Source organism: Octodon degus, unplaced genomic scaffold (genome assembly GCF_000260255.1).
Source record: "Octodon degus isolate 3935 unplaced genomic scaffold, OctDeg1.0 scaffold00148, whole genome shotgun sequence".
In the NCBI taxonomy this organism is placed as follows: Eukaryota; Metazoa; Chordata; class Mammalia; order Rodentia; family Octodontidae; genus Octodon; species Octodon degus.
In genome coordinates this window covers 6,755,914-6,769,074 of record NW_004524724.1, presented here as the reverse complement: position 1 = coordinate 6,769,074, position 13,161 = coordinate 6,755,914, and the positions used below count along the sequence as shown (strand labels likewise).

Sequence of the window (13,161 nt, the reverse complement as noted above, 5' to 3'; positions counted from 1 at the left end):
ATATTATATAGTACTTAAAAGAATGAAGCATATGTACAGTCACAAGGATTGCTTCAAATTGATTTTACAAAATATAAAGTAGTATTTATAGAACTGAATTACATTTTTAAAATGCCAAATACACATAAAGGCGTATTATGTATTCATTTGCCTTTTAGAGATAGGGTAATGCCGGATAGTTCAGGCTGGCTGTAAATTCCAGACAATCCTGCTGGCCCCACCTCCTGAGCGCTGGGTTCACAGATGCACCCCAGCCCAGCCAGGTGACTACTGCGACAGTATAGAGGACAATATAGCAAATTTATAGTCACAGTTCTCTCCACAGGGAGGAACAGACAGGGCGAAAGGTGGTAAGAGGGCTAAAGCAGAGTCTTTCCTCCAGTCCACATGCTCTGAAACTGCCTGGCACTTCTTCAAGGGGCAGGTGTACATGCTTTCACATATCAAGCTTTAAAACAGAAAATATGAGGAACACTAAAGCGGGTGGCACCATGGCCCAGTGCTCAGGGTAAATATTCAGCTCTGTGCAGCAACTGCAGGGGGCACTCCAGGATCTGGGTGCAAGGCAAGGCTCCTTGAGCCCCACTGCCTGACTGGACAGCACCACAAAGGTGGCACACGCCCAGCAAGGAGATGTCAGGTCCTCCTAGGGAGAAAAATCCAAGCCTGCCCAACTCCTGCCCCGGGAGGGCCACTGCCTTTCCCCCCGTCTGGTGCCGCAGCAGCACTTCTGAGCACTGCAGCTGGTCCAGCCAATCCTACTGGCTGTGGTAAAACCGCTTTTCCTGAATCACAAAGGGTTACCAGGGCAGCTAATGCTAGCGAGTGACGATTATCATGACAGAAAATGTCCTGATGTGCGGCACATGCACTGTGTAATAGCAAAGGGCTAACACCTGCAGCCATCTGGAGGTCCTGACAATGCAGAGAGTGCACCAAGAAATCTGCTGACAGCATGAAGTAACGGGGAAACCAAAGGAAAGTTTCCACTGAATTCAACTCATAGTCATTTACGCACTCATGCTGCTGAAATTATCTAAGTAGAAGCTTCAGTGATAGCGCCTGTCTAAAATCCAACTACCTATCGATCTATTGTGGTACTCCAGGAGGCAGGCCTTTGTGCTGAGGGAAATTTCTGGCCCTTCTTTTTAATTTTTGAGACAGTGCAACTTCCCAAGTTGCCCACAATGGGCTCAAATTTGCAATCCTCTTGCTTCGGCTTTCTAGAGTGCTGGGCTACAGGCATGTGTCCCCATGTCCATCTCATGAATTTCAATGAGAATAGTACAATACAGTGGCACAGGGACACAAAAAACAGAAATGCCTTACTTTTAAGTTTTCTTCTTTAGTTTAAATCTATTCACAGCATCTCATGCACTAAAAATCGTAAACCAATGAAGGCAAAACAAGACAGTGCTATTCTGAGTTTGGCCACCACAAACGGAAGGGCAGTCCCATAGGACAAGTTTCACAACATCACCTCTGAACAGTAAACATACTTATCCTTTTCTTTTCCTCCACCGAATATAGGATGCAATAAAACTCCCCCAGTTTTCAGTTCATATGCCACTATTTTATCCAGTTCCTAAAAAAGATTCAAAAATAAGTCAGTAAAATTTGTTTATACACCAAGTTTTAGAAGTAAACTACACAATACTCTTTCTTGGACTCCAACAGAAAAGTTCTCAGGGTGTTAGATGACTCAGGGCCCAATAAACAGCCAAGAGCACAGGCGGCTGAGGCTGAGAACCTGAGAGGCTAAAAGCCCTGTGGCTCCCGCCATCCTCATCCCCAGCTGCCACTGCCCGATGCTGCTGTTCCCTTCTTGAGGTCCTGTTCCTGGAAACGTGGGCAAGTGACAATACTAGTGGGGATAAGTTAGCACAAGCGTCCATCATCTTTAAGTTTTTCTAGACTTCTCTACAAAAAATAGACAAAGCACAGTCATGCCGGAAATTCCTGAGTAAGTAACACAGCTGCATCATGGAAAGGCAGTGACCAGCACTGCGGACAGTGGGACGCCGGGCAGTCATCTTCCACTCCCCATTTCTCATCTGCAAGACCCTGATGACAGGTGAGCTATGAGCTGCTGCAGGAGGGTGACGGCAGGAGCAGCAGTAGGTTAGGTTTCCTTCTTCTGAAAAGCAGAACGGGTTCCTACAGTTGTGGATGCCTGCAGCCCTTCATGGCTCGAGCTGTTTAACTTTCTGGCTGAACTCATGTTTAGATAACAAAAGATGTAAAACACGAAAAAAGAACAGACAGAGGGGGTCTGTTCAGTGCGCACATTAAAGCTGGAAGCTTCCACCTAGAAGGAAGCATCGATCTAAGCACCACATGACCACAAGGCTGTATGTGCGGCCAGAATGGGACATGCAGCACAGTGGATTTTAACTTCTTGACCAAATCTTTACGCGACGGAAAAAGTGGTAGTGGAGAAAGTGGTGGCGAAGAAGTGAACACAGACACATTACAGGGCTATGAGCACATAATCAGCAGCTATATGAGCAGAGGGGCATGCACAACCCACATGGGCTGTGTCCGAGCTCTGTGCATGAAGGCGCTGCCCTCGTGCTTTACACAGATGCAGGCGGGAAGCCGAGCTTGCCGCAAAGCTCAGCACTGATGGAACCCAGGCCCATGAGGAGGGCTGGCACACATCTACCAAGCACTCTGGCCAGCATTCAGCATTCTCTTCCTGAGGGGAAGGAAATCCTGCAGGAGCAACCCCAACAAGGGAAAACACACAACTGCTGGGGAGATAGCTCAGTGGCACAAGTGCCTGCCTAGGAGCACAAGGTCCTGGGTTTGACTGCCAGTACAAAATAATACAGAAAGAAAGGAAAATGCATACAGCCAGTCACTTGCCTTTGTAGCAATTTGCATTTTACAAGGAAAAAAAAAATGTTAGTCATTAAAAGGAAAGGACAAGAGAAGAGGAAGTCAGGAGCACTAACTCTCAGTGTCACAGGCGTAGGCAAATGCACCTGGGATTACCTCTTTAATCCAGTGGCGGTACTCATTCACACCAAACGTTTTCTTCATCCACAGTCCATAAATATAGCCTGAAATCCCCTTCAGCACCCATTCATCAGACCTAGGCAAAAACTCAAACCGTGAGCATTACCTACACATTTCTGTAGCACCAGAGTCCAAGGCCTCACTCTGTACCCACTGCTTCTACCTCTCCAGCCTCGGAGGTAGAAGATCATGGACTCTTCCCTCGAGGGTAGGGGGGACACAGCAGAGGTGTGTATACCTCCCTCCTTGGCAAGGGCCTGAGACTGACCAGTGATGACTTAGCTGGCCCATCACTGTGCCTTCCTACCCGGCTCTCTATGAGACTGAGCCCGCATCAGGCTAACCCATGGGGTTGTGCCACCTCTCCTACTGGCACCATCTGCTGCACAGAGATGCCTGCACTGCAGGTCCTGAGCTTCACGTGCAGCAGAGGCCAAAGTCCAAACTTTGCTACTTGTGTTTTTCTTCATCTCTCTGGAAAAAAGGCCATTGACCCTGCTCACCCATTTGCCTATCCACACTGTCATCCCTTTATCCATTAGTTAGGCCTGACACTGCTTTTTGATAGTTGTGTAATTTAAAGAAAATTACAAATCAAGAGGCTGTCCCTGCCACCATGAGAAAAAAGCAGCTAATGTTTGTACAGCATACACAGCATAAAGTGGTGATGGTGACCCTTTTAGAGGCCAAGTGCGCTAACTACAACCCCAAGCCCACTCACTTAATGCACAGTGCCAACGCTGCAGTTAACCTGAGAACTGCACAAAGAACAACTGTTATCTGATGTGGGGCTGCCGGGGTGACTGGGCTCACGCATGCACCTGCTGCAGGCGCCACCAATGGTATGAAGAATCCCACAGTCAGAAATTCCCATCTTAAGGGAGTCTTACGTATTTCTTTAAATTCATCTCAAGTTAAACAAGCAAGCAAATCCCTGTACTGTCATCAATACTGCAGGGAATCAGTTTGCCCTAAGCGTTACCCGGACATTTCCAACTGCTCTGAACACTACAGATGGATAATTCTCCAAACATTCAAGTTATGCACATTCAGTTATTGGAAAGTATTTTATCAGAATTTTTATCTGATTTTTATGATATATTACAGAAATATTCTGTTTTTATGGCCAAAAAGTTAGGCTGAAATTCATACACCTCTTTTTTTTTTAATTTGGTGCAGTTCAGACTTGTACTGATGCTCCTGCCTCAGCCTTCCCAGTGCTGGGATTACAAGCGTGCACCACCATGCCTGGTTTCGGTTTCCAGCATGGCTTGCCTGGGGTCCCAGGGCCAGTGTGGCATGCAGGACCACAGTTTAAGCCCAGGTCCCTGCGCTGGCCAGGCAGGCGCTTAGACCACTGAGCCATCTCACCATATATTCTACGTATATCTATACTGTCCTTCAAAGTAGGTATCTGCAACTCCGGTAAAGGTCATCTCCCGCCAAAGGAAAACAAAATGAATGCGCGGCTCCTTGGCTGCTCTTCTCTGGAGCTGTGAACGTGGAGACCACTCACTTACCAAGACATTCTGGAGATGAAGCATCCAAAAAACTGCTGGGCCAAGGACTGAGCCAAGCACCTCCTCGTCAGAGGGGTCTCATCGATAATCATGGCACTGTGCAGAAGGTTCGTACTGGAATTCACAAGGCGAGGACACTAATTACAACGAAGGAGTAAACAATCATGCAGCCAAGAAAACAGTCACTCATAAAAACAGTGGAATTTAAGTTAGACAAAAGACAAAATTCAGAAGTCTTCCACAGAGGTTTCTAAAGCTTTTACCCTTAGCCGGAATTAGGGTCACAATCTTAGCAACCGCTGTGTAGAGCAAGGAAGACAAAATTTGTCACTGAGCACATGGACAACACACAGAACTTCAGGACAAGGGAGCAGAAGCTGTGACATTCATAAGACACTGACCTAAATCAATGAGGCTAATGTCAATAATCTTAGTAATAACCACCAACTTTTTGGCTGTATCATGTACTTTTAAGCAGATCACCCCACTGGATTTTCCCAACACCACCCTAGAAAATGCAGGGGCGGTATTACGCCTCCATCTTACATAAAACTTACAGATCTGAGACTTTCAAAGAATGAGCAGGACTGGACTACATTGGAATATTTTGCTGAATTCATGCACCTATAATATTTAAATGACAAGGGAATACCCTTCTCTGACAAAACTAAACAAAAAGAGGGGATACAAATAAATGACCATTTTGCATCTGTGTATTCAAAATAGTTAGGATAGATATGCGGGTACATTCTCTTAATTCAATGAATAGAAAGATTTGTACTAATAGTGTTTGTGGACAGGATACCATGTCTGCATCTTGTACAATGAATAACCACTAAGACAATAATATGCAATGTATTAATTATTGAAACTGTCCCACTAATCAGATTTGAAACTGTCTCATTGCTATTTATTTCTCAGTAAAATTGGGGGGGAAAAAAAAAGAATGAGCAGGAGCGGAGGGGTTGGGTAGAACATGCCTGTGTGTCCATAATCCAGGCTCCTAGGGAGCCTGAGGCAGGAGGATTGCCAGTTCAAAGCCAGCTTGGGCAACCCAGGGAGACCTTGGCTCAAAATTAAATAAAAAAAGGGCTGGGAATGCAGCTCTGCAGTACAGTGCCTACCGAGCACATTAAGGCACTGGCTTCAAACCGCAGCACCACCAAAACCAAATCCGCTCACAATCTATTCTTCCCACAGATTTCTGATCACATTAATAAACTTTAGTCTTACTAGATATCAAAATAATAATATTCATTTTTAAAAAACTTACAAATAGAAAAAAGACTAAAAAAATAGGGAAAATGCTAGCATCAGTTCTGCATGAAAATGTGTTTTGAGTTACGTCAAAATTTTTTTCATGTTTTTTCCAGATTTTTGAATTTTAAAAACACTAGGTGTTTGGTTTTTTACAACGTCTACATCTAAGTTAAAGAAAAAAGTCCAACTTAAAACTGATCATAGGGTCGGCAAAATAGCTCAGCAGACAAAGCGCCTGCTTAGGCAAGAGCAAGGACCAGGCTCAATGCCTGGTAACGCATGCCATGCGGACCCCGCCCTCAGGCACGCTGAGCCAGCAACCAAGACCAGGCGTGGATCACAAGTCCGATCTGCATAGTGAGACCCTATACCAAATACATTTTTAAAAAAACTGATCAGAATGAAAGCAACTTCTCTTCCTCTCATGACTCCATGTAGTGTGCTTTTTGCTAGAGGAGACACTGACCTGAAAATGCTCATGGATGCGTACGCAGCCACCTCGACGTACGCCTCATCGATGAAGACAGTCTTAAAGCAGGAGTACGGATACCGGCATGTGAGGATCTCTTCATAGAACTCAAAGACCTCGTGGAGGTAAGACGTGGTGTGTTTAAGCAGTGGAAGAAGCTGGGGCAAACAAAAATGAGTGACCTGAAAAGGGAGAGCAGGAATGTCATGGAGTGGAACCGTTCTGGGGACATTAGCCTAAATACCTCAATTATAAATGTTTACAGTAGTCCACAAAAACAAGCTGTTGTAAAATTAGTGACTACTTTTACTAAAAATTTACAAAACAAATATTCACTGTACTGAAAAGTTAAATCCATGATGGATGGTAAGACTGTGAAATAATAATTAGACTCACTGGAAACACGTTTGGTCCCACATTACAATGTCTTTTTTTTTTTTTTAAATTTATGTGTGTGTGTGTGTGTGTGTGTGTGTGTGGCCAGCTCAGCCCACCAGGGGGCGGGGCTGGCTGGCATGTGGTGCTGGGGATTGAACCGCGGCCGCTGTGCTTTTGCTTAGCTTAGCTTGTTCTAAGTAGGTGCTTTAGACCACTGAGCCATCTCACCAGCCCCATACAATGTCATCTGATAAGCACAACAACATTAAATTCCCAAGGCTTATTATAGTTTCACTTCTTATGTCGCTAACCTAGTAGACGCTGCACATTTTATAGTGCTTAGTCATTTTTCATTGTCTTTTTGGTTTGCTTTCTGTGGCGCTAAGCATGGAGTCCAGGCCTTGCACCCGCCAGGCGTGCACCACCGTGTACACCAGCCTATTTACTCGGCACCAGTGCCACGGGCACAGTGACTCCTCTGCTGCTATCACAACCATACTTGAGGGCCACTGCAAACTAACTGGAAGTCAGGGGATACAAAGTGCTCGCAAGAGACATGGTGATTCTGGTTTTCTTAAGTTACATCTCACCCTGGACACACATCACAAACTCATGGGACAACCTGCTGAGTGACTGCAACTGGAACACAGCCCACTGTGAGCACAACACACAGTTACGTTTCATGCAGGAGACAGGAAGTGAGGTGCTCGCTATAAACGGGACAAGAGCCTGAGAAGTAGGAAAGGAAAGCGGACCGCCTAGACAGTCCAGGGCTCCAAAGTGCAGTACTTATATGAGTCAAAGACAGGAAGAAATATGTTGCAATTACAGACATAGGTAAACCAATTTGAGTATTTTTAAGTGGAAAGGAGGGGACTGTGTAGGGCATGAACCCTCTTCTGGTCAGGAGTGCGAGGGCAAGTGGCAGGGACAGGGACAAGTGCTGCAGCTCACCTCGTGCATGTAGGGGTCCACAAGAATCTCGAAGGGGCCTATGGCCAGGGAGATGTTGGAGGCCGCAGTGGGGATGGTGAGCATGTAGTGGAAGGTCTTCTTCCTCATGTCATGGGTATACACCGTCTCCACTAGGTCTCCGTTGGACACAGCCACCATGGCGGCATCCACTGTGAACTCCAACTTCCATGTACACAGCTCAGAGTACGAATCCACACACGGGAACCAGAACCTAAGCACAAGATGACCATGTGGGAACACACAGGAAGTGTGCTCTCATCTGCCCCCATCCAAGTTACAGAAACACTCCATCCAGCCCATGAAACTCTTTAGTCTGTTTCTTGAAAGAACCTTATTCAAAAATCTACTTCCAAGTATTATTTAGCAATATTTAGAAAAAACATCATCTGGCACCTCCAGATTAAAACCTAAAAATTATTCAATTCTTGAGTTTCCTATTTCCAAATTAAGAAGTTTTACTTGTATATTCATACTGGTCAGTTTTTCTCTCAGCATTCATTTCAGAAAACTAAACAAATTAAAGTATATTTAGGGCCGGCCACACCCCCGGGGCATGCTGAGAAGGCAATTGAGACTGGGCGTGGTGGCAACCGCCTGTAATCCAAGCGCTTGGGAACTGTAAACAGGCAGAACACTACAAGTCCAATCTAATAGTGAGACTCTCAACACCCTGTAGACCCTTCCCTAAAATACAAAATAAACAAAATAATTAAAATAAAATATATTTAATCTTCAGAATCTATTCCAAAAGTTAGGAAACTGTCTTTTTCAGAGTACACGACAGTGTATAAATTCAAACTGAATGCTGCCAAAGCCAGATATAAAATTTATTTTTTTCTATTAACTTAGGTCAGTCCTATCATGTGCCAAGTCACTACCATGCTTTTTTTTTTTTTTTTGTCGGAACCAGGGATTGAACTCAGGCCCTTGCGCTTGCCAAGAAAGCACTTATTCCATTGAGCCATGTCCCTAGCCCCACTACCATACTTGTTGTGGAAACATAAATGAATCTAAGACATGATTCTTGGCTCACAGAAGGCAATACTGTGAGAACACACACAATGAAACTATTTCAGCACTGAACTACAAACCTATGAAAATCGACTTGTGGACTATTACACAGGAAGATGTAGGTAAATCTCACTTTCAACGTTAAAAAAAACCAGTTATAAAGAACATAACACACAGCTCCCACAGCAAGTATAACGAGCCAGGGGCACGTCAGGCATCAGGGCGGCTGGACAGCTGACAGGAAAGTCTGCAAGGCAGTGGCTGGTGGGAGCAGGAGGACAGCTCCATGCTGCTACAAAATGCTGTCCTGATTAGATGGATTGTAGATTAAATGGATTGTAAAAATTCATGAAGCTTAAAATTTGTGCCATTTCTTATACACATGTTTGACTTCACTATGCAATTAAGAAAAGAATCAAGTAAAATGATTATTTCAAAATGCTACACTTGGAGGGACAGGAGAGGAAGACAGACTAGAGGGAATAATGGACTCAGGTATGGAGGAGACGAGTGTGGGGAAATCAGACTCACACTGATTTACACTAAGTGCAAATTTACACTGCATACACATGCACTGGGAAAATAAAATGAGTTGAAACCACCAAGAGCTCCGAAGGTACCTCGTGGAGTTCTGGTAGCCGCAGGAGAAGACGTGGGCGCCGCGCTCTGCCATGCTGCCCTCCACACTGGGCACCACGAAGTGCAGGCCTCCTTTGGGCTGATCCAAGGAGAAGTTGATGTGTATCTTCAGGACCTTCAACTCTGCAAAACACACACAACCACTGCATGGCCCACGGCCACGTAACAGTGAGTGTAAGGTGGGAAGCAAAGCCTGAACTTTAGATTAACACAGCTCACAGTTGGGGCTTCGTCGTCTCTCACCCCACACCGACTCAACAGCCAGCCTACTCGCACTGCTGTCCCTCCCAGGAGCACCGGTTCCTGCACTCCTCATCGCAGCACCTGTGACAGCACAGCGTCTGAAGGCAAAGTCCCCAGTCCCGCTCCAGACACCTATGGCTTTCTCACCCAACGCCAGACTCAACACTTTAGGTTTTACCTCCTTTTACACTTCCCTGGATCGCTTCTCAGCCTTTTGGCTGAGATCAAGTGTAACATTTCCCTGGAAACTTCTAATTTTATAAGTCTTTGAAGTTAAAAGAAAGGGGAGGGAGGTTAATTAGGACTCTCAAGAATTTGCAATATGACTTCTGTATATTAAGCACATGCTGCCAAGCATGGTGTGTGCACCTGTAATCCCAGTACTTGGGAGGCTGACGCAGGAGGATCACTGTGAGTTCTAGGCCAGCCTGGCTAAATGGCAAGACCTTTATCTCAAAAAAAAAAAAAAAAAAAGGGCTGACTTGATAGCTCAGCAGACTAAAGCGCCTGCTTAGGCAGAGCACAACAGCCAAGGTTCAATCCCCAGGCACGCCCCCAGGGCGTGCTGAGAGGGCTGAGACTGGGCATGGTGGCACACGCCTATAATCCCAGCACTTGGAAGGCTGAAAACAGGAGAATCACTACAAATCTGATCTACGTAATGAGACTCTGTAGACACCTCTTCTAAAAGAAAAAGAAAAAAAATGCTATTTTTATTAAAATGTTGCAATATTTAATTCCCCCAATATTATAATCATCTGAACAAGCACTGCTGAAACTCTGGGCTGTGCTTAAGAAGGGGGGATCCCTGTCTACAGCCCCCCACCCTGGCCCACGGACATGAGGAGCAGAACCATACTCTTTCCCCTTCTTATCCTGGCTAATTTTCAGAGTGAGGGCACATAGAGCACTCTTAGGATACATCAAGGGCTGCAACTCGACACAAGGAGAACGAAGATGGGAAGGACCTGCCCTAGAGGTCTGGGATGGTGCCAGGAGCTAGTCTAGCTCCACTGCCAGGCTTAGCACAGAGGGCTCCGGCGGTCCCTCACGCTCACCACACCCACACTGCTGTCCTGTAAAATGAAAGACGATGAGACGACTTTAAGGATCCTTTCATCATGCCACTGTACAGGCTCTCAGAGCCGGACACACTGTCCCATCCATGTGATTTTTACAAACACCTTTCACTTGGAAAGCAGCAGTGAAGTTGGCCAGGATGCTGCTCGTGGTGGGGCACTCGCCCGCATCCATGACATCCTCAGCAGCGCACAAGCCCACCCTAACAGTGAGACGGCCTGGCCCCAAGTCCCTTCAGCCAGCACCCTAACGAGAGAGGTCCCACCCCTCTGTGCTGCGCTGCATGAAGCGACCATTAGAGCCCTTCAGCTTCCAGTGCCCGCCTGGCCAGAATCCACGCCGCACTGCAGCCAGGTCAGGTCGCGTTGCCTACCGTCAACGTGCTTCCACAGCTCAGACGGAACCTTGATGCAGAGCTCTCCATTGCCCGCGTCGGGGTCCACAGCACTGACCGCAGCGGCATACGCGTTGGAAAAGTAATTGAGGTTTCTCCTGGAGGAAGTGAAAGTTTCATTACAGCAGGCCACGTGTTTCCCTGAGTTCTCTGCATGTCCCCAACAGCTAAGGATCATTTCTAAGCACTGCTACAAAATACACAAGAATAATTTCAAGCCAGGTAACTGTTGCTCCACTGAGCCCATTAAACACAACCAGAAAGACACTGGTGGGTGCATGTTTTACCAAGCAGTTATGATCATTGTAGCGTTCATTCATTTTGGAATTTTGGGGGCCTGCCCCTTAGCTCAGTTCTTTAAGTGGCTGCTTCAACAAAGCTGTCAGGCTCAGGTTGCTGTGGTTCGATCCCCACAACTGAAGCCAGACAAACCTGCCCTGAAGGCATTCAGAGCAAAAAAAAAAAAAAATCCTTATTCCATTTTGGAATTTCAAAGCCACTGTACTTACACTGTAAAATGTAAGCAATACATGAAAAACTGGAAAATAACCATGGCAAAATGTGAAGGGTTCAGAAGGCTTTATAACTTGACAAAACCAGAGGCCTGAAGAAGTGAGCAACACCAGTCCACGCCTGTGCTGGCCTCCTGGCGGCCAGGAGCTCCAGGCCCCAGGCACTGCAACACTGCAGCAGCCAGCACTACAGCAACATGAGCCTTGTCATCATGTGGCCTGTCTCCCAGCACATGAAAGAGAAAAGAAAACCTTGCAGTTTAGTTCCATAAAACACCATATGCCATGGACACACATCACATCTCCTCACTGGGTCAGTCAAAAGGAAAAGCCAAAGGACTGAGAGCAAGGTGCAGCGTGCAAACTGCCAGCTCCCACCCTGTCTACGGACAGCCCTGTGGCTGCATCCTGAAACCGGGACAGCTTAGAAGGTCGCCAGACTCTCAGAACCGGCAGAGCGGCCCCCTCTGCCAAGGGTCTTTCTACTGCTTGGAACAGAACACAGCTCTTCAGGATAGCAGCTACCAACCATAAGGTTCTGGAAGTACACAGACCTCTGTGTCTGGACAGTTTTTTTCCATGCCCTATGTAAAATAAAAGGTGTGAAATGTCGCAGCCATTCTGAAGTCAGCACCTCTGAGGGGCAGGCTGAGCAGGGCCCGAGCTGCACTCCCAGCCAGTGACAGTGAGGCTGCACACACCACCTATTTTTTCAGTGTGATCATACCATGAAAGCCACTTTGCTGTCCTCTAGGTATGCAGTTCTATAAACTTCAGCACACGTGAAGATTCAGGCAACCACCCACCACAGTCAGTTCCATCACCCACAGAAGTCTCTGTTGCTATACCTTGTCCCTCGAATAGTCACAGACAGGCTTGTCCTATTGCCCAAATCCAGGTGTGCGTCACCTGGATCAGTAACTCACTCCTTACAAATGAGCAGCATTACACTGTGTACATTGTTTTTCTCTAACTGCGGCCAACTTCTGGTCACAACACAGCTGCTACGAGCAGCTGCACAGGTTTTTGGAGAATACGAGCTTCATCTCTATGGCGCAAACATCAGGAATGGGTCCTCTGAGTCCCACAGTAAGCACATGTTTAATTCTAGGAATCTGCAGCCTGCAGTCTCTGAAACAGCTGTCTGGACTATCCCAACAATGGAGCAAAGGGCCAGTGGCTCCAAACCCTCACTAGCAAACCCTTAGTTTCAAAGACTATTGTATGTACAGGTTAGAATGTCTTTTCACTAAAATTTATAACAATGGTATTAGGGGCCGGGGAGCTGACTCAGTAGAATAAGTGCTTTCCTGGCAAGTGCAAGGGCCTGAGTTCAATCCCCAGTTCCACAAAAAAAAAAAGTATTAGATTGCTAAAAAATTTTTACCCTCCCCTTCCTAGTTATCTTTAAAATTAAATTAAAAGGGGCTTGAGTATAGCTTAGTGGTAGAGTGTATGCATAGCATGCACAAGGCCCCAGGTTCAATCCCAAACACTCTCTCTCTCTCTCTCTCTCTCTCTCTCTCTCTCACACACACACACACACACAAACACACACACACGTAATTTATTCAAAAGGGAACCCCATGGTACTGCCAAAAAAAAAAGGAAAACCCCAGCTGGGCTTGGGGGCACACTCCTGTAATCCAGCACTGGGGC

General features: G+C 46.2%; 1 protein-coding gene across 1 annotated transcript in view; it reads right to left on the bottom strand.

Annotated features, from left to right (window-relative positions):
* Positions 1–13,161, bottom strand: part of Taf2 (TATA-box binding protein associated factor 2) — an 88,455-nt gene that overhangs the window by 65,481 nt on the left and 9,813 nt on the right. The window contains exons 4-10 of the mRNA XM_023702347.1: positions 10,970–11,088; positions 9,255–9,396; positions 7,603–7,834; positions 6,268–6,452; positions 4,542–4,655; positions 2,998–3,097; positions 1,500–1,585 (exon numbers count right to left, since the gene is read on the bottom strand). Of these exons, the coding sequence (XP_023558115.1) occupies positions 1,500–1,585; positions 2,998–3,097; positions 4,542–4,655; positions 6,268–6,452; positions 7,603–7,834; positions 9,255–9,396; positions 10,970–11,088 (978 nt within the window). The remainder of the gene's footprint in view (positions 1–1,499; positions 1,586–2,997; positions 3,098–4,541; positions 4,656–6,267; positions 6,453–7,602; positions 7,835–9,254; positions 9,397–10,969; positions 11,089–13,161) is intronic.